Source organism: Gymnoscopelus braueri (genome assembly GCF_963280865.1).
Source record: "Gymnoscopelus braueri genome assembly, chromosome: 17".
Lineage (NCBI taxonomy): Eukaryota > Metazoa > Chordata > Actinopteri > Myctophiformes > Myctophidae > Gymnoscopelus > Gymnoscopelus braueri.
In genome coordinates, this window is record NC_137617.1 from 1,146,605 (window position 1) to 1,167,972 (window position 21,368).

Genomic DNA, 21,368 nt, shown 5'->3' on the forward strand with positions numbered 1-21,368 from the left:
GAGAAGTTCCCATTCCTTGTTGTCTGTAGGGATCAGGTCACCTATCATTATTGGAAGTAACCTCCGTAGGCACCAGGTCTGAGCTGCAGACTGCCGCAGGGAGGTGTCAGGGTTCTTCAGATCACCCTTACTTATTACGGAGGGCTTGTTTCCCATATCACAAAAGCCATAATCAAAGCTTGTGATACGGAAGTTTAGCATATCTAGTGTGATATGCTTTTGCTGAATGAGTGAATTCAACACAAGCTTAAATTCTATTGGCCCTATCCCTTCCAAGATGTCATGCATTATGTCTAGTGCTATATTGTCTGTCACATGATAAAAAGACAGGCTGTTCAGGGCACTGTCTCTATGAAGGCCTGTCTGAGAGGAGTCTTTTGTCTGCAAATCTGCTTTGTGAGTATTAACATCACGGAACAGCGTAGGATCTTCCTGTGTCTACCCCCGCATGACATCTCGATGTACTCTGCACAACCGACACATATGGTTTCCTGTGAAACTCAATGTAGCCAAGAATAGCGTTCAAGCCCAAATTGTCTCCCACCACCTGGACAACTGAGAATTTCACAACACCTTGAAAGTTACGAGTGTTAACAGTGATGCCATCCTTCTCAAGACACTTTAGTTCTTCCACAATAGGGCGCAATACTGTATCAATGCCATAAGTCTTTGCATCGTCAGACTTATACACAGCTAACAGGAAGTGTGACTGCAAATTGGACAGGAGGTCTGATGGCAAACTCTTCAAGATAAAATATATCAATCCTAACTTGTGAACCCCTGTCTTTGACCCAAGGGGGTTGACAGTTTCACAATCGTCATTGTACAACAGCAACTGGTTAGACACCTTTCAAAAAGAGTGGATGAGTTTTTCAAAACTCTCCATCAAATATATCCTGAAGAGCATCCCTTTCTTTCTGTTGCCATTCCATCATGGCCTGTAAAATACCAGGAAGTTCCAGTATCTTGACCAGAAGTTGCTTGAGTGGAATACGCTGATAGGCATCAGTCACAGCAACTTGTCGAACATTGCCAGTGGCAGAGTCCCTCTGCTGTACAAAGGTAAGGCTGCCTGGAAAAACCTCCTCAATTGGCTGAATGAAGTTCCCTGAGTTAGTGAAATACTTCATCTGTTTGTAGTCTGTCTCCAATCCCTTGAAAGGCTCAGCTGCATCTAAAAACTCTTGCCTGAGCTCCTCTACCTGTGGGCTTTGATCATGCCCAAACTGACTAAACAACGACATAGTCTTTGTGTGTAATCTACCCACTAAATCTCCAATTAGACTTGAGGTTTGCTGAACCACAAAGTTAATATTTGAAAATGTCTGGGAAGATTTAGATCTAAGATGAGCTATAAAATGGGCTACTCTGTCTGTGATTCCCTCTTGCTCTAGTTCGTCCCAGTCATCATCATCATCTTCCACTTCTTGTTCACATTCAACTTGCTGTACTAGCTCTTCAGCATTGAAAATGTTAGCAGCCTGATTTGGTACATTAGCTGGTTGTGCCAGGGCCTGGTTCTCTTCATGTTCATTTCGTAAGTGCCTTCTGTATGATCTAATGAAAGAAAATGTTCTGCTACAACCGCTTTCACAACATTGAAAATATGTGGATGAACTATTTATATTGTGTGCTGTGAGTAAATGTGAAAATAGACACTTGACATCACCAGGAATTAGCCTTTTGCATTTAAAGCATACATAAGCCATCTGCCTTGAGGATGTTGACAAAAATTAGAGCTCTAATAGTGATCTACTTGAACTACTTACAAGTTCTCTAAATAACTTTGAAAATTTGAGCCTGGGGCCAACTTTGGGGATAAGGCTTTTGATGGTTTCAGTGTCCAACAGCAGAAATGCCTCCTCATCAATATCTTGATCTGAAAGACATAAAGACAGAAAAAAACAAATCTTACAATTTTTTACAGTAATAACATTTCAAACACTTGCCATTCAGTGGCAGCATACAATGTCTAATTGTTAAATGAGTATTGTACAAAATAAGGAGATACAATTGTGCATCACTGACCCAAATTATCTACAATTATTACACCAGCAATTATTACACCAGCAATTAATCGCTTTTAAGGGATGTTCTGGCCCTATTTGCAAGTTACCAATTATGCTGTTGATTAATATAGTTATTTCTCAGCATTACCAATGTTGTTCTCCTAGGGCAGTGGTTCTCAAACTTTTCAGACCAAAATAATCATGTTTGAACTGAGGACCCCCAAAATAATCATAGTTTAACTGGGGATCCCCCACCCTGACAAGCACTTTGAATAGGCTCTATGCACAGCAGCCATATTGGAAAGAAATTGGGCCTCTTAACTTCCTTAACAGGTGTTATCATTTACCAATGATACTAATGAAGGCTCTGTTCCATTTAGTGTAGCACAGTGGTTCTCAAACTTTTTAATTTCAAGGACACCAATAACTCTGAGAGTGTACAAATGGAACTAGATTGTGTACGCTCAAGTGACACCCATTACAACAGTTACACACCCGTTAGGGGCCATTTAAGGAACCCTATCAAAGAACCATGAAGGTCCCTGGACCATACTTTGAGACCCAATGGTGTAGCAGAGTGTTTCCAGTGAGCCAACATGCACAATATCAGCATGTTTGACCATTATGGAACAGAGCCTTCATTAGTATCACTAACACCTGTGAAGGAAGTAAGGAAGAAGCCCAATTTCTTTCCAATTTGGCTCCTGTGGATAGAGCCTATTTTATGAGTTGAGGCATTACATTTAGTTTGACTCGGTTCCACAGAAAATATTATGACAATTATTCAAGGATTTAAGGATAAGGCACAATTATAAGCTATTCAGATATAAAATTGAAAACGTACTAAACAAAAATGCTTATAGGCAGGGACACTTTTGGATGGCATGGTGAAGGTAGGTAAAAATGCTCACCTTTAAAATTGTCAATGAGCTCTGGCAGCTGCCATGCAAGGAGTTTGTCAGTGACAAAGCTGTCCATTAATGACCTGAAACAAAACAGAAAGCAATGTGTATCGATCAAAACTTAGATTGCCATTAGCATGGCTTTTATATTACATATAAAACATATAACGAACACAGTGAATGTTTTTAACATTGTGGTGGATTTGTTCACTTTGGTGTGACTCTGAAATACTGTCACAACCAACGGTGGAAAAAGTACTCACAATTTATACTTAAGTAAAAGTACCAATACTATAATGTAGAAATACTGAAAAGTCTGGTATTCAAAGTGTACTGGTAAAAGTAAAAAAGTATTCACATTAAAATATAAATACTCAAAGTAACAGTACTAATTTAGCAGACAGAATGTCCCATTTCACACATTGCCAAATTATTTCCATCCAGAAAATAGCAGATCTACAAGCTCACAATGCGCCGCTTTGTAGATCAGCTATTTTTAAATAGCTTAAGTATGCATAGTGCTGAAGTGGTTAATACATATTTTGTAACAATAATCAAAATCTACAAAGTAACTAGTGACTAATTGTTCAAATAATAGTGGATTAAAAGTACAATATCTGCATCTGAGATGTAGTGGAGTAGAAGTAAACAATATGGAAATTGGAAACACCCCATTAAAGTAACAATCAAGTGTACTTAAGTACAGTGCTTGAGTAATGTACTTTACACCACTGCTCACAACATGGCTAGTAGCCAGAAAACTACAGCATGTAGCCAGCTAGTTAGTTATGTAGCTGCAGGACAGCAACGTGTGTGTGTGTGTGTGTGTGTGTGTGTGTGTGTGTGTGTGTGTGTGTGTGTGTGTGTGTGTGTGTGTGTGTGTGTGTGTGTGTGTGTGTGTGTGTGTGTGTGTGTGTGTGTGTGTTCCATAAAGATATCAGACACACATAGATGACGCATCTAGACGGTCTCCAGTTAATCTGGCCTCATTACAAACTGAAACACCAGTTAGCCGTGTAGCACCTACAGTAGGCCCATGTTGTAACCAGCTAGCTGCTATGTTGCCACCATGGTCTGGTTCGTCACTTTCAGCAGACTAAAACGTGTGCATGCTTGAATGGTAACAGGATATATTTATAATAGAAGTTACAGATTATAGCAATAAGCCAATTGCACGTGCGGCAAAGTGCTAAACATGTGATCCCATATGATGTTTATCAAACTGAGCCAAACTAGCGACGAGGGCATGGGTACAGAATGAAAGAAAGTTTGAGACGTTAATACTGTGCAAACGTCTGATGTTATACAAACAAACTTCTCAAACAAAATAATCTTACCTTGAATGTAATGCACGAGTCTTGATGCAAGCGTTTAAAAACAAGGAGGAACAGTTTGTGGTTTTTGTTCGTGGTTCTTCTTCTTGTTGTTGACTGAAAAAGGTTTGTCGACGCGCGGGCTGTTGTTTGAGTGGGGGAAGGGTGGAGGGGGGTGTGTCTATAACTGGCTAGACTGGAATCTATTGGCTTTGCAGATTTGCTAAGATCCGTTCTGAGTACTTACAGAGGAAACGGAAACGGTGCGTGTGTCTGTATGTATGTGAAAAGGACCGGATATGAAGGGCGGGCTCTAGACCGGAACACACTGGGTCATTCTGAATGAAAACGGATGACGCGATCAACACAGATTAAAAGAGAAGGGAACATTCCTGGATCAATTATATTATTTAATTTAATTGCTGCACTATTCATTTATTTTATGTTCTCATATATCCACTTCACTCACAGGACATTCATTTATTTCTCCTAAAAGTGGTGATACTACAGTAAAGTGGTGATACTACAATTATTGCAAAGTACATAAGATAAGAGGTGTGATATTAGTTCATAATATAAAATATATTTATATGGTAACTCAATAAAATACTCCCCTCCAAGAAAACATAAACATGACTAGGACAAAAATATGTAAATACACAACTCACTGACCCAACAATGGGTTACTGTCAGAAAAAAATATTACCTAACTATAAAAACCCAGGAATTGGGTCAAAATAATAGCCCTACAACCCAGGAAATGGATATCGCTCTGAAAAATAACCCACAAATTTGACCCAACACAAACAACCCAGTAATTGGGTTAAAGAAATAACCCATCAGTTTTTAGTGTGTATAACATAAAAGAGACACAAGCTTTAGCAGTCATTTCACTTAACAACACAAGGTTTTGGAAGGGAAATAGTGGAGTGTTTCGGTTTTGGAAGGGAAATAGTGGAGTGTTTCGCTTACCGCCTGGCGCCCGTCTGTTCACCATGGAGAGTCAGTACTACTGAGAGAGAGAGCAGAGAGTGTTTGTAGCCAACGCCCGGCCGGTCACGCAGGTGCGATCAGTTGCAGCGCTGTCTCTTGGTCCTCTCTCTGCCTCTCATCCACTGTCCCCATGCGGCGCTTACCTGCCAGGCGGTCTTCTAGCGAGACGCCACTGTATGTATGTATGTATGTATGTATATATGTATATATGTATATATGTATAAATATATATATTTTCATTGAAACAATGAGAATCGTGGGAGAATCATGATCTCGATTCTTATGCAGGAAAATCGTGATTCACATTTGAGCAAGAACCGTGCAGCACTACTCTACATCTCCTGGGATGTTCACAGTTTAGAAACGTACCTATCAATCATATCATCGATGGGGATTCAAAGCTGGACTCTGGAAAGTTAGCATGCTGAAATAGAAACCATTGTTCTTACAAAAAAATACCAGACCTACAGATGATGTGACTTGAAGGGAGGTTTCTGAACTGTTCATAGTCCTCGCTGAGGAAGGCTCGACGGCAAAACGCGTCCGTCTATTATTGGTTTAACAGTTGAGTGTTAAAGACAGTTAGGTTTATCTTTTGATATTTCTTTTTCAACAGCCATGTTAACCACTTGAACCCTAACGTCCCTATTCTGGGGCAAGCCCTTGCTGAAAATATCCGATCTACAAGCTCAACGCGCCAAAATGACTTTATATGCAATGGTGTTGTTAAATGCAAAATTCCAACAATAGAAATGATTAGTTTCCAAAGCATAGTTATGAGCATTTATGGTTTCTCAAACATTACAACTTTAGACCCTTAGGAACCAAATGGACCTTTAGATCTCTAACTGTGAGTGTACAAATGGAACCTAATGCACCCCTTGAGGGTCCATTTGGTTCCACACTCTCCGAGTGAAGGGAGTCTGTGGCGTAATCATGCACACCAAAACCGGGGGTCCTTGGAATAAGAAATTGAGAACTAAACTAAACAACAAGTCCAAAGTAAACATTTTCAATAAACAAGCATCACGGACGTCGACCATGTAATCGAATCAAAGTCTTAATTATTACTTGTAAAAGCTATCATTATAACATTTACACTCACAAAAAATATCTGCTTCTGCTGCTCACGGTTTGTTTGCAGGGAAGTCACATGACACAATACGTAGAAAGTGCTGCACAGCGTACAACGTGATGACGCACAAGCAGTGGTGGAAGAAGTACTCAATTTTTGTTTTTACTTGAGTAAAAGTATCTATACCACAATGTAGAAATACTCTGTTACAAGTAAAAGTGAAGAATGTGAAGAATGTACTTTTGTAAAAGTACAAAAGTATTGGCATCAAAATATACTTAGAGTACCAAAAGTAAAAGTACTCATTATGCAGAATGTCCCATTTCACAAGTTCAATACAAATCTTTTGAAAATAGAAGATTTACAAGCTTACAACACGTCGCATCGCATGGTGAGCTTGCAGGTTTCGTAAAATGGGGGCGGCCATAGCAGAGTGGTTAGTGAGCCCGCATGGGGAGCCAGAGGCCCTGGTTGTCCCAGGTACGTTTCCAGGCCAAGCCAGCAATGTGTCGATTTGTGTCCCTGAGCAAGACTCTTCACCCCTAATTGCTCCCCGGGCGCCAATGGAGGGAGAAGGCTGCCCACTGCTCCTAGTTGTTATAGGATGGGTAAAAAGCAGAGGATGAATTTCACTTATGTGCATATGTGTCCCGTCGTATCCCGGGGACTGTCTTCTCGCATAGGCTCGTTTTCCAGCAGAGCTTTTTTTTAAATAATAATCGTCTAAGATATTCTAAACCTACAGTAGCAATCTGGTAATATCAGGCTACATATCACTTAAATGTCAGAGCTTAACTCGGCATGTAAATATGATATAAATGAGTTAATGTGAAGTGGAATCGAAAATAACATTGAGGTCCTCCGAGCGCTAGCCGAATTTGGCTAATAGTTAGCTTAATGTTGTTACTAACACACTGTTAGTTTTAGCCAAACGCAGTAATGTCCGCTCTCCATTAGTTATCGACGCAAGTCGCGTTATTACTCCCGTAATTTTCATGTATTGTACATCCCAAAATAAAATGTATTAACCATACGTGCTGTAATGACTTAAAGTTTGTGCAACATAATACAGTGTCTTGTTCACTGGTCTTGGAAAGGAGCTCGCTTCCGCATTTTTTTCTTCGTTGGTCTAAACCAGCGATGTCAAACTGGTGTTTCGCGGGCCGTTTCTGGCCCGCGACGTCGTCAAATCTGGCCCGCGAGGTGATTTGAAAAAACGGCATTTAATACTACCTCCAAGGGAAAAAAAAGAGAGAGAAAAAAAAAGGCAGAAACAAACGCCAGCGCCCAGCAGCTCCTTACTGAGGCTGCCTGGGGGTTGAATACTGGACAAACTTGTTATGTGAGAACAATGACCAAGCCGTGAAGCCACAGCCAAGGTCATTAAAGGATCTACACCATGAATTAAAAAAAAATATTTGATATTTAATATCATATGGTGTATGTCCCTCAAACCTTTTTCAAAAGGTTTGAGCCTAAATCATCACTCAGATATACTCATCCCAAGTCAATTGTCTCTGGCTTATAAAGCACTTTCAGCTGCAATACCAAAACGTCCTTTTGGGCAGGGGGGGGCTACTGAGCAATTCTGTCTGGCCATCATCAATGCAATGGCAATGCAAGTGATGTCACTTGCATTGCCATTCTGAAATGGCCTGTTCAGACACGCCCATTCTGAAAATCTCTGAAATGAGAATGAATGACTGTATGTTAAAAAAAATATTTTTTGGGGTACAAGAGACACTGGGGAGCCCAAAAAATAAAAAATGCAGACATAGTAGCCAATTAGAATGAAATCTGCAAAAACTGGCTCATATACTGATACAGAACCATATATTGGCTATATATTATCGTTGGAAATCTTGTATGTTCCTTTTTTTATTATTATTTAAAACAATTTAAAATCGTGAAAATAGCCAAAATTACAACACCAAAGGCCAAGTGGCCTTGCCCCTAAAATGACGAAATTCCAGGCCTGAACTGCAGACATTATATTGCCTTTTGTTAGGCTATTCGATGTTAGTTTTAATTTGCAATACTTCAACTGTATGGCATGCTAAGGTTTTGAGACATATTGTATTATATTACTACACAATAGTAAATAAATAATTCTAAAAATATGCTTTAAATAACTGATCTATGGATTATAGTTATGATAAGTGTTGCCATAATCATGTAGCTCTACAACAGAGGCATAGCCGTGACAGTAATGGTACAAAATAATATTTAAGAAAATGTATATATATTTTTTTTAAATAATCATTTTCAGCCATTCGGCCAAGTGTTTCCTATATTCGGTATTCGGTTTTGGCCAAGAATTTTGATAAACTGTAGTTATAGCAGTGACTCAGGTGTAGTGGAGTAGAAGTAAAAGTACTGGAAATACTCTAGTAAAGTAAAAATACCGCAAATCTTTACTTAGGTACAGTACTTGAGTAAATGTAATTAGTTACTTTACACCACTGTTGTTCTATAAATCTAATTATTTAACCACCCACACACATTACCAGGTATTATTAACTTCAAATTGAATTATTCTACTTAAAATTGTATTATTATTATTATTATTATTATTATTATTACAAATTGCATTGTTTGTTTTTAATGTCAATAATTAAAGTAGCTATTCTTCTTAATACATACAAAAAAAGTGATATGCATAGTTAGTAGCAGTGTCTGAGTGCGTGTGAGCGCGCATGTGCGTCCGCAACTGGTTCCGGCCCCCATCAAGTCACCATTTGACCAATCTGGCCCTCACCCCAAAATGAGTTTGATACCCCTGGTCTAAACAATGACAGGGGTGCCAGATTTTTGAGAGAAATAAGCAACCAGGTCAATGAAAACAAGCCCAAAGATTTAAGTGACTATTAGGCTATTTGAAAATAGACGATTTGGAAATAGCCGATCTACAAGCTCACAACAAAATAATAATAACAAATAAGAAGCAACTACCAATATTTACAAGCAACTTTACAGAAAACGAGGTCGCTTATAATTGTATACATATAATGTGACAAAAATAACATCCCAAAGGAGTGGGGACTATTCTATTCTATTCTATTCTATAGTAATGTATGTTTTGTAATATAATAATCAAAATCCACAAAGTAGCTAATGCCTATATACCTAGTTTTCAAATAATTGTAGTGAAGTATAATATTTTCCTCTTGAGATGTAGTGGAGTAGAAGTAAAAGTTGGAAATCGGAAATACTCCAAGTAAAAATACCTCTGAATACATTTACTGTACTTAGTTACTTGCCACCAGTGCGCACAAATTACCAACTTTTGCGTAGTTGTCAACTGAACTAAAGTCAACTTCAGTTGTTTTGTTAACATAGCTCCAAGATCCAGTGTGGAGGATTGAAAATTTAAGGGCAAAGTACATTTCAATTGTCAAGAAAAAAATCTGTTAATAGCATATTATTTTAATATTTCTATATGTATAGTAAAAGGGTGAATGTGGTCTCTGCAACTCTCTCTGTTTCAATAAAACTGTTATTTGTGTAATGCAGATTTTTGTCTATCATATTCGGTTGAGCGGCACAAAAAGCACAAACGAATAAGACCACTGTGGTTCGATTTGGAGTCACTAAATATGGGGTGCAAAGCTCATAAACATAACTTAAAATATCTCAAATATGATACCGGCACAAATTTCAATTTTTACGGCACAATGTAGCATAAAATAATCACATTATTTTTTTACTAACACTGCATTTTTCATGTTTTCATCATATGGGGTGCCCACTTTACAAATGTTAGTAAGAAATGTCTTTGAATAATGATGATACATTCATTGTTTGACATTTATTTGCAGACAGACAGATCTTTAATGATCCCGCTGGGAAAGACAGCACAGGTACAGATACAGATTAAGAGAAGAACTGAAGCCAACGGTATCCATCGTATCCCACCCACAGCTATAAAACAGAGGAAACATTGCATGGAACATCTTAAAGATCTAACATCCAATGTGTTTCTCTCTAATGTATCTTTTTCCTAGACTTCCCACACCTCCCTGTGTGCAAAGAGGTTTCCCCTGAACAACAGGTGAGGAGCCCCAGTCTGGTCCAGGAGGAACCACAACCTCCACTGAGTAAAGAAGAACTGAAGGAGCTACTTCAAAGACCTGAGGAGGCCGATGGGTTCATTTTGACATTACTAGCAGTGGAAAGTGAAGATGATGATGAAAACGGAGAGACAGAGCCTGTAGCCAGCACCTCAACTGAACACGTGAAAACACAAGCTGATGCCGAGGACTGTGGGACATCACAACCAACTGCTGATGACCAACTCATCTCTTCACACTGTTCTGAATCTGACACTGAAGATATTGATGAGGACTGGGAGGAAACCAGGGAAGGCCATTTAGCTTTAAGCACACTGCAATCACAAAAGACACAAACTGTGGAAGGACAAAGATTGTCCTTGAGCAAGACACTGTCTCAGGACTTAAAATCATCAAAACAAACTCACTCCATGAGCAGTCACACAGGAAAGAAGAGGTTTAGTTGTACCATTTCTAGCAAAGGCCGTAGTCAAAAGTGTGATGTAAAACAACACACGAGGACTCCACCAGGGGAAAAGCCCTTTACTTGTGAGTTATGTGGCAAATGCTTTAGTCTCAAGGATTCTCTAAACTCACACATGAGGACTCATAAAGGGGCTGCCTTTATTTGTGAGGTTTGTGGCAAATGCTGTAGTCAAAGGAGTAATCTAAACTCACACATGAGATCTCATACTGGGGAAAAGCCCTTTACTTGTACAGTTTGTTGCAAAGGCTTTAGTCAAATAGGCGGTCTAAAATTGCACATGACAACTCATACAGGAGACAAGCCCTTTACGTGTTCAGTTTGTGAAAAAAGCTTTAATCACACAAGTCATCTAAAAACACACATGAGGATTCATACAGAGAAAAAGCCTTATAATTGTGCAGTTTGTGGCAAAGGTTTTCCTATCATAGGGTATCTCAAATCACACATGAAGATGCATACAGGGGAAAAGCCCTTTAGTTGTACGGTTTGTGGAAAAGCATTTAGTCAGAGGTGTAATTTAAACAAACACATGAGGACTCATACAAGGGAAAAGCCCTTTAATTGTACAGTTTGTGGCAAAGGTTTTAGTCAGAAGGGTTATATAAAAATACACATGAGGGTTCATACAGGAGAAAGACCCTTTACTTGTACATTTTGTGCGGAGCAATTCGGGCAAAAAGGTCATCTACAAAAACATATGAGGAGGAAACATACAGGGAGGAAACACCTTTAGTTGCAGTTTGGCAAATGATGTGTTCAAAATGCACATCTGAAGATAATGATAATTTATATAGAGGAGAAGCTGTTAGTGGAACAGTACGTAAATAAATAAAGATATCCCCCCCTCCACGCGCACACACAAATAAACCACATTAGCCGACACATGATATAACATATAGACAAATGGTATGATCATTCTAAACCAACCATGATAACGACAATGTGATTCTGTACTGAAATATATATTAACTGACAATAATTACTCCTTACCCTCCTTCAAAACTGCCATAAAGAGCACCTATAGTCTTCTAGCTTGCCAAAATAAATTACCCCCCACAGTTTTTTCTGTAAATATACTTTTACTGCTCCTAATAGTAGTGGCCGATGATTTCTTTTATAGTATTGTATGTCTTAATATGTCCTGATGAATTGAATACATAGGACCACAGGACGTTTGTGTTATCCTTTTAGCATTATTGTATAACTGTACCTCTGTACCTTTTGCAAACTGTTATATTTATATATAATAAAGAATTAAATCAATCAATTAATAACATCAATTGAATAACCCATTATAACCGGGAAAGCATCTGAGTCATTTTAGATTTTAGCTATATATATATATATATATATATATATATATATATATATATTATATAATAGCAACATAAGTGTTTCACAAAACTGATTTGGAAGGCATTTGTAGAATCTGCCTCAGGTCTTAAGGGCTTTTATTATTAAACTCGGTATTTACCTTTTAAACTGCAGCACTGCCCTGCTTCAAATATTTTGCCAATGCTTTTATTATTGTCCTACGAACCTGTGATGCCTGTTTAAGATTTTAACCTATTGTTGCATTTTTATATGACTTAAACTCTACTTAAAAAAGGTGGCGTAGTCGGCTATTATACTTTTAAGCTCTTGACACGGCACTATTGCACTTTAATTAGCCTGTGTCAGGCCGAGGGACACATAAACATAAGCAGAAACGCCTTTAATCTGAAACAGAACAGCAATAGAATAATAATAATAATAATAATAAAACTTTATTTGTATAGCACTTATTTAAACAAAGTTACAAAGTGCTTGAACAATCAAAACAGCAATCAACAACAACAATGCAATAATGAAATAACAGTAATATATTACATTTTACAATAGAACAGAACAATAATAAACAACATTTATCTCAGGGAGCTAAGAAGGCCATTCAGTAGAAGTGGGTTTTTAACAGGGATTTAAAACTCGTTAATGCTCTAACCTTAGTTGCTCTGGTAGGCTGTTCCAAAGTCTGGGGGTTTTAATAGAAAAGGCCCGACCTCCTTTGGTCACCAAATTAGCCGTATAAATCTCCAGTAGACCCTGGCCAGATGATCTAAGGGTGCGCCCTGGCACATAAGGTTCAACCAAATTACATAAATAGCTAGGAGCTAGACCATTAAGAACTTTACAAGTTAGCAGTAAAATCTTAAAATCAATCCTGAAGGCGACTGGCAGCCAGTGAAGTGCAGCTAAAACAGGGGTTATGTGATCAAATCTCCTGGTACCAGTGATGAGCCTAGCTGCTGCATTTTGAACCAGTTGCAGACGATGTATAAGGTTTTGGCTTAGACCAGAGTATAGGGCATTACAGTAATCAAGGCGAGAATATATTAGAGCATTCACAACAGTTTTAAGATTGTCTGTGGAAAGAAATGATTTGATTTTATAAACGTTCCTTAAGTGCATGAAGCAGATTTGTACCACCTTTTTTATCTGGCTTTCAAACCGGAGTTCGGAGTCGAATTGGACACCCAGGTTCCTTGCAACGGGAGTCACATTAGTTGCCAAGAGGCCAAGACTGTCTAAAAAGGTGGTTTGTGAACTGAGGGGACCAAAAAGAATAATGTCAGATTTGTCGGAGTTTAACTGTAGAAAGTTCTGAGCCATCCATGAGTGGATATCAGCCAGGCATGCTTTGAGGGAGGATAGGCAACTAGGGTCAGAGGTTTTGAGTGGAAGGTAAAGCTGGGTATCATCTGCATAGCAATGGAATTGGATGTTATGGTTACGAATGATATGACCGAGGGGGAGCATATAAACTGAAAATAATAGGGGGCCAAGTATGGACCCTTGTGGGACCCCGCACGTAAGCTGGGCAGAGGTGGAGGAGACATTACCAAGAACAACGGAGAGGGTTCTATTTGAGAGGTAGGAGCGGAGCAGTTGGAGGGCAGTGCCACCAAGACCCACCCATGACTCCAGGCGGTTTATCAGAATCTTGTGATCCACTGTGTCGAAGGCCGCACTTAAGTCCAGAAGGACCAGGATCGAGGAGTCACCATCATCTAGAGTCATGAATAGGTCATTGGTTACTTTCACTAATGCTGTTTCAGTGCTATGGAGGGCTCTGAAGCCAGATTGGAAGGTCTCAAACAAATGCTGTAAGTGGTCAATGAGCTGTGTGGAGATGTTTTTTTCTAAAAGTTTGGACAGAAAGGATAGTTTTGAAATGGGTCGATAACTACTAGGAAGGTGAGGATCAAGACCAGGTTTTTTAAGAAGGGGTTGAACTAGGGCATGTTTAAATGAGGAGGGAAAGAAACCAGAGACTAAGGAGTTATTTATTATAGAGAGGATAGTGGGAGCTAGTGAACCAGAAATCTCCTTAAGGAAAGATGTGGGAATTATGTCAATTTTTTTCACAAGGATTTAATCTGTGAAATAGTGTTGGTGATAAGTGGAATAGTAGTGGGTTCGAATTCATTAAGTGGAAATGGAGTATTGGGTGGGATTGAATTATCAGGAGTGGAAGAGTGTATTTGTAGCCAAATGGTCTCAATCTTGTTTATGAAGAATTGTAGAAAATCTTCCGGGGATGGATCAATATGTGTAATAGCTGGCGGTGAAGTGACAGAGTTGATTATTTTGAATAGGATCCTTGGGTTATTGCTGTTATTGGAGATGATGTTTGAGTAGTAACTAGATTTGGCTTGTTTTATAGCCCGCTGATATTTCACCATCAGCTCCTTAAGGGCGGTGAGAGATGAGTGCAGTTGGTTTGCCCTCGAACTGCGTTCTGCCCTTCTGCACTCTCTCCTAAGGGATCGGGTATGGTCATTGAGCCAGGGTTGTTTATTTAGTTTAGGTGTGCGTGTTGTAAATGCGGCAATTGAGTCTAAGATGGAGGTGCAGTTACTGTTAAAATTTGCGATCAAGCCATCAATATCAAGATGCTCAGTAATCAGCCGATGGGGGATTGCTGTGAAGGCATCACTAAAGGCACTGGCAGACTTAGAGTTAAAAATATGGGCTCTCACAGGAGCAGAGCATTTAGGAGTGGGACATGGAAGAGGAGCTTCCACAGCTTTGTGGTCGGACAGACAAAAAGGGAACAGTTCAATGTTTTGGATGGCTAAACCTAAGGACATCACCAGGTCAAGTGTGTGACCTTTGAGGTGAGTGGGTCCATTTACAAACTGAGTGATGTTAAATGATTCAATGAGATTCATAAAAGCAGTAGAGAGAGGGTGGGAGGGGCAACAGATATGGATGTTATAATCACCAAGCAAGATTATGTTTCCAAAACGTTGAGTGACAAGGGATAGAAAATCTGAGAATTCAGTAATAAAACCACAATTCCCATTTGGGGGTCTATAAATTAAAACGCAGAGTACTGGGTCCTTACCATTAATTAAAAAACTAAAAACTTCAAATGTAGTGAAATTACCAAAAGTGATAGGGGAACATTTAAAAACATTTTTGTAGATGACAGCTAGTCCACCACCCTTTTTCACTGGTCTAGGCAGAGTGAAATAGGAGAGGGGGGTAGTAGCGATGAGAGGAACATTGTCATCCACACCAAGCCAGGATTCAGTAATAAAAAGGAAGTCAAGGTTATGTGACTTAATGAAATCTTGACAAATGGCTGAATATAACCTGAATATAACCTTTATTTTAGACTGAGGAAAATCCTTTTAACTTGAACCATGGTAGAAAGAAATACAAGAAAAGAATACTAAATTCTGGGTAGGCTGTGTGGCCTACCCAGGGCTGTGTAAGAGGAAGACTCCCTATATTCACCTGCTCCTCAGCCCCTGCGACCAGACTATTTTCTGTGGATGTGTGTTATTGTGTCAACCCATTAACCATGTATGCTGTTGGATGCATGCACTTGCATGTAGTAAACATTATGTGAGTAAAGATACTAGGTACGTCATGGCATGATTGTGTTCATTATAATCTGTACTAGACATAGTCATATATGATGTGGGTGAAAACAATCAAACATACCCCATATGATAAATACACAGTGAATACACCACAAAACACAATAAAAAAGTAATGTAAAAAATGTGATGAGTGGAGAAAGGTCAGCTAGCAACACATGGAATGACTTGTAGAGCGCAGTAAGGGTGTGGCCAGGGGGTGTGGCTTACTGACCATGCAGCGGCTCATCGACCTATCAGCAGCCACTGTCAATGATGTACTGGGGGAGGAGCCAAAGAGAAACAATCAATCAGATAATGGACAATTGTTTTTCAAAATGAATCATGACTTACAAAACAATGAAAATGAATGATGGCTGTATGGTTAGTATGGGTGGAATATACATTAGTGTATTATACAGTATGGGCTGGAGGATGAAATGTGTACTTACAAATAAAGGTGCCCAGACACACACTTCAAATGATAATTCTGTCCACCAAGGTTTGCCTTGTTTTCAAGCGTTGTATCGTCTGTCGGGCCGAAACCTCATATCCAAATCTGTTTCAGAATTCAAATAAAAAAGTATCAAAAGTATCAGATCTACAAGCTCAAACTGTGTCACTTCGCACCGCGTTACTTGCTTTGTGTGACGCTGTAGTATGATCACAGCATCAAGTGATCAAGTAGGCCGTTAATTGCCGAAAAGTTTGAGGTTTCTGCCCGACAGCAACAATATACAGAACAGCTGCTCTATCCATGTTTACTTCAAACTTATTTATCTACTTCTTTGTTTATTTTATTCAATTTGTTCGTTTATATTGATAAAATCTATATTTGTAATTAACTGACATGACTTCCTCCGCTGTTTTCATGTACTTTATATACACTGTGTAATAGTCCTGTACCTGGCCTGTAGACCTGTTCGCAATTTGGTGTTGGGGGAATTTCTCACCTGAACTGAGTCAGTGGGTCCCTAGACATGAAAAATCACGGAGGTGCTTGTTCGCCAGAGTGGCACGAATGGCGCAATGGCCAAATCAAAAATGGCCGCCATCGGCTATGATGAAAATCCAACTTTTTTGTTTCTGAATGTATAAACAAATGTAATACCTCCATTTTGACTAATAGGGGTGTGTGGAATTCATTTTTTATATTGTTATGACCATTGTGGGTGATTTTGACCTTGCAAGGTCATGGTCAATTTTGTTTTGCTATTCCAAAGACATTGGCCATAACTTGGTTAGGAGTAAAAACAGGTGCAATAAGTCTACTTCAACTAATTCTGACATTTAGAATTCATTTCTGATATTGTTTTGACCATTAAGGATCTTCTTGTCATTGAAATATCAATATCAATGTCATTTTTCAATAATTCAATTACGATTTTGTACTTTACTATCCCTTTTATTGTATTCTTTTTCATAATAATTTGTTTTATTTACAGCTAAAGACATGTACATGAGAAAATAACAATTCTAAACATCATTTAACTTTTATTTTAATTGGGTGTTGAAATTAGCAAACAAGACTATGTAGGAATAAAAGTGATATACAAATAAAACCATACCACAAAATCAAAAATAATTTTGTTGGTGGCCGTCATCAAGAATGCTGTAGTCTCTGAAAGGTAAGGAAACTGGAATCATTGCAGAATGTGATTGCATAAAATACCTGCATCATGGCTCATGGTATCTTGAACAAATCAAGGTGCTAGAGTTCACACATCCTGAGCTCTACCAGCGCTTCTCTATAGGCCAGTGGGTTATTCGGGATCGCCCAGGCTGATTCTGCGCTGTAGGAGGTGACATGAAGGTCGAGCAGACCATTCAGCGAACGAGTGTCGAAGGGTCCAGGAGGTCACTCTGTAGTAGGAGCCACACACAATGCAAATTCTGTGGCAGAGTTCAAGCTCTTGTTCCACGAGATTGGGTCAATCACCAATGTCCTCAACTTTCTCACCAACAACCACACCATGAAACATACAGAATGCCATCTCCAGCATGCACTGAGGACCACCGCTGCCTTACATTCAACCGGAATGTGGCGAAGCTGCTGGACTTCTTGCTAGAGCGTCAGAATCCATACTCAATGATGGTCAATGTGCCTGTGCCACAGCACAATCTGTTCACAAAGCAAGCTGTTGACCGAGGGGTCACTCCACGCCTGCTCAATTGTCTATAGGGTTAGGGTTAGGGTTAACCCTAACCCCTAAAAAATGGGGAGCGTGTCTACTGCTCATACAGACAGGAGAGGTTAGTTGAGAAGACCAAGAAAATGAGCACAACCATACCAAAGCGGAAGTTACCTCAGTTCAACGAGCAACCGCAGAAGACGCCAACAACCATTCTGAAGGAGCAGAAGTTAGTCTCATCCAAAGACATGGCCTAGGCACATAGGAGTATGGACATTGCTAAGGAGCGGGGCATGAACATCCGGCAGATACTTACTCATGATGTGCTCTCAGCATCTCCCCTGTTTGATGGTGACCTTCCAGCTCATGCCAACAAGTCAAAACTTGAGATTGAGCCTGAACTTGACCTCACCCAATGGAGTCCAAAGTCTACTCTTGTCACTCATGTTGTGGTAGATTTCATGTCGAAAATGCGGCAGATGCCACTTGCACGATTCCCTACTTTAGGTGCTGTCATCAACGCCATCATCAGCTCAACATTATTCCTCTGCCAAGAGCCAGGGTTCATCCATCTCATACTCGATTCCTACATTGAGATGTCTCTAAAGGAAGGGGAGCGCATGCGGCACACAGACTCAACAGGAATCGACATCATTGGCATGAACAGAGACACACCCATCCCTCAGCAACATGACAAGTTCTGGGCGTCTGAGGAGAACAAGCGGAATCTCCAGCTGCTAATTCGGGATATGGTGTGCAGTCAAGCCAGTCAAGCCTGTGGCAATGCTACCATCATTGTCAGCTCTGTTGTCTCTGAAGATGAGGTGCTCCCAGCAAAGGCGGCTGGTGGTGAAAATATCCCAGACCTCTTGAACTGGATTGATTGGTGGTGCATTTGGAGTGGTGTGTTCGTGTGAAACAGAGCAAGAGAGTTGTCATAGTCTCCAATGATGCAGACACCTTCGCATTACTGCTATACTACACCCCATACTTCCAAGCACTGGGGTTGAAGGAGATCTGGCAGCAGTATGGCACTGGTGAGAACCGGCGCATGCTTCCACTGCATCAAGCAGTCTCTCATCATGGAGCACCACTAGCCAAGACAGTGATCAAGGCGCTTATCCTGACTGGAGAAGACTGCATGAGCAAGGTGGGGACCAAACATGCAGCTATGGCTTCTGACCCAGTACAATATTTAACAAACTTTGGAGAGGCAGACACCTTGACAGAACAAGACACAGTGTTGGCAGAGAAGTACTTGGTACGTGTCAGGGCAGGGGCCAGGTCAAGTACAACTGCTGAGACGTTTGATGACCTCAGGGAAAGCTATACCAGTGCCAGCGCTGGAATTGATGCTATCCCTCCCACAAGTAGTGTGATCAGAGGTCACATCAAACATGGCGCTTTTCTGGTGCATAGGGCTTGCCACCTGCTTGCGACAGCCAAGGAACCTGAGGCAAGATTGGAGCCAGTGGAACGTGGATGGGAGGAGCACTTTGGTACGCTACTGCCATCAAAATGTCTGAAGCCCTTACCACCGAGTATGCAAGTGTGCAGGCAAGTGCGACACTCGGCGATTTGGCTGCCGTGCTGCTGGAGTTCTGTGCATCATATTCTGCCATGGAAAACTGGAAAATCCTTCATGTAAAAACCCATCACACTAACCAGCATGCACACATATATGGTGCACTGTAAGAGAAATTGTAAAAAAAAAAAAAAAAGATTTTATTTCACTTTTATTTTCTTATCTTGTCTTATTTTCTAATTAAAGCACCCAAATCAAATAAAAGTTAAAAGGGGATATTTAGAATTGTTATAATTTTCATGTTCATGTCTTTTGTTATAAATAAAACAAATAATTATGAAAGAAATACAATAAAAGTGACTAAAGAAAAGAATCGAGTTATTGAATAACGTATGTATATTTCAATGACAAGATGATCCTTAATGGTCAAAACAATATCAGAAAGGAATTCTAAATGTCAGAATGAGTTGGATTAGACTTATTGCACCTGTTTTTACTCCTAACAATGGCCAAGTTATGGCCAATGTCTTTGGAATAGCAAAATGACCTTGACTATGACCTTTCAAGGTCAAAATCACCCAAAATAGTCATAACAATATCAAAAATGAATTCCACACACCCCAGTTAGTCAAAATGGAGGTATTACATGTGTATATCCACTCAAAAACAAATTAGTTGGATTTTCATCATAGCCGATGGCGGCCATTTTTGATTTGGCCATTGCGCCATTCGTGCCACTCTGGCGAACAAGCACCTCCGTGATTTTTCATGTCTAGGGACCCACTGACTCAGTTCAGGTGAGAAATTCCCACAACATCAAATTGCGAACAGGTCTACAGGCCAGGTACTGGACTATAAAGTCTATTTTGAAAAGGGCTATTATATAAATAAAACAAAGAATAATAATAATAGGAAACAATCAGTGTGACCTTTACTAACAATAATTCATTAGTAGAAGTGATTTTAACCAGCAGAGACCGCTACAGGCCTCAACAGAATGTTGTTGTCAGTGTACAGTGTTGTCAAGTCAATTTTATTTATGAAGTCAAATAAAAAAGCCATAAAGCATCAAATACAGAGCATACAAATCCAAAAAGGAAGACAAGTAGCTGAGGCTAAAATGTCCAACCTTTTCTTCATGGAAGCAGGAGGTTTTAAAAAAGACATGTGCGTTTTGAGTCTGCTTTTAGAAATATCCAAGGTGCAGAGTGCAGACCTAACCGGTAAAGGTAGTCTGTTCCCAGTGGTGTAATAAAGTAACTAAGTACTTTTACTTCTACTCCACTAGATCTCAGAGGCAAATTTTTTACTTACTACAATGATTTGAAAACTTTACTTTTATTACTAAACATACATTGGTGAGTGCCACTTTTTTGTGCCGCGGACCCCCAAATTGACAGTCGGGCTAAAAGATCGGATTTGAGAAATAAATCGTATTGACTGGATTTGCCTGCAGTCTAAACGGGGCCTTAGTCATCCCTGGTACCAGATCAATAGCCAAATGGTCTGTAGCTCCCAGACTTCCACAGGTTCTGAGAGCTGCAGCGCCTGTGGGCATTTTTAAGAACCACTTACAAACATTTGCGGAATATCCTTGATGTTTACTTTTTGTAATATGTCTGCCGGTGCATTTAAGGTTCCTCTTTATTGTTATTGCTTGTGTACAGGTGCATAAGAGTAAAACGTATTTATGTTCAGTTCCTTCCGACATTGCAGCAGCATAGATAATAATAGTAAAGAAAAATGTGTGTGAGTGAGAGAGTGTGTGTGTGTGTGTGTGTGTGTGTGTGTGTGTGTGTGTGTGTGTGTGTGTGTGTGTGTGTGTGTGTGTGTGTGTGTGTGTGTGTGTGTGTGTGTGTGTGTGTGTGTGTGTGTGTGTGTGTGTGTGTGTGTGTGTGTGTTACATGGTAAATGGTGCATTTATATAGCACTTTTATCCAAAGCTCTTTACATAGATTGTGCATTACATTCACACA

The 21,368-nt window shown here is 39.7% G+C and overlaps 1 protein-coding gene and 1 long non-coding RNA gene across 2 annotated transcripts in view; one reads left to right on the forward strand and one right to left on the reverse strand.

Moving 5' to 3' along the window:
• LOC308104392 (uncharacterized protein) overlaps positions 1-17,917 on the forward strand; it is a gene marked incomplete at its 3' end in the record, with an annotated part of 34,189 nt that extends 16,272 nt beyond the window's left edge. The window contains exons 3-4 of the mRNA XM_080454800.1: positions 10,297-10,438; positions 17,722-17,917. Coding sequence (XP_080310926.1) covers positions 10,297-10,438; positions 17,722-17,917 — 338 coding nt within the window. The remainder of the gene's footprint in view (positions 1-10,296; positions 10,439-17,721) is intronic.
• On the reverse strand, positions 906-4,376 carry LOC308104286. The gene is made up of 3 exons (XR_013934810.1): positions 4,249-4,376; positions 2,921-2,994; positions 906-1,879 (listed from the first exon to the last, which is right to left on the reverse strand). It is a non-coding gene; the product is annotated as an uncharacterized lncRNA (long non-coding RNA).
• Positions 17,918-21,368: the final 3,451 nt, after the last annotated feature.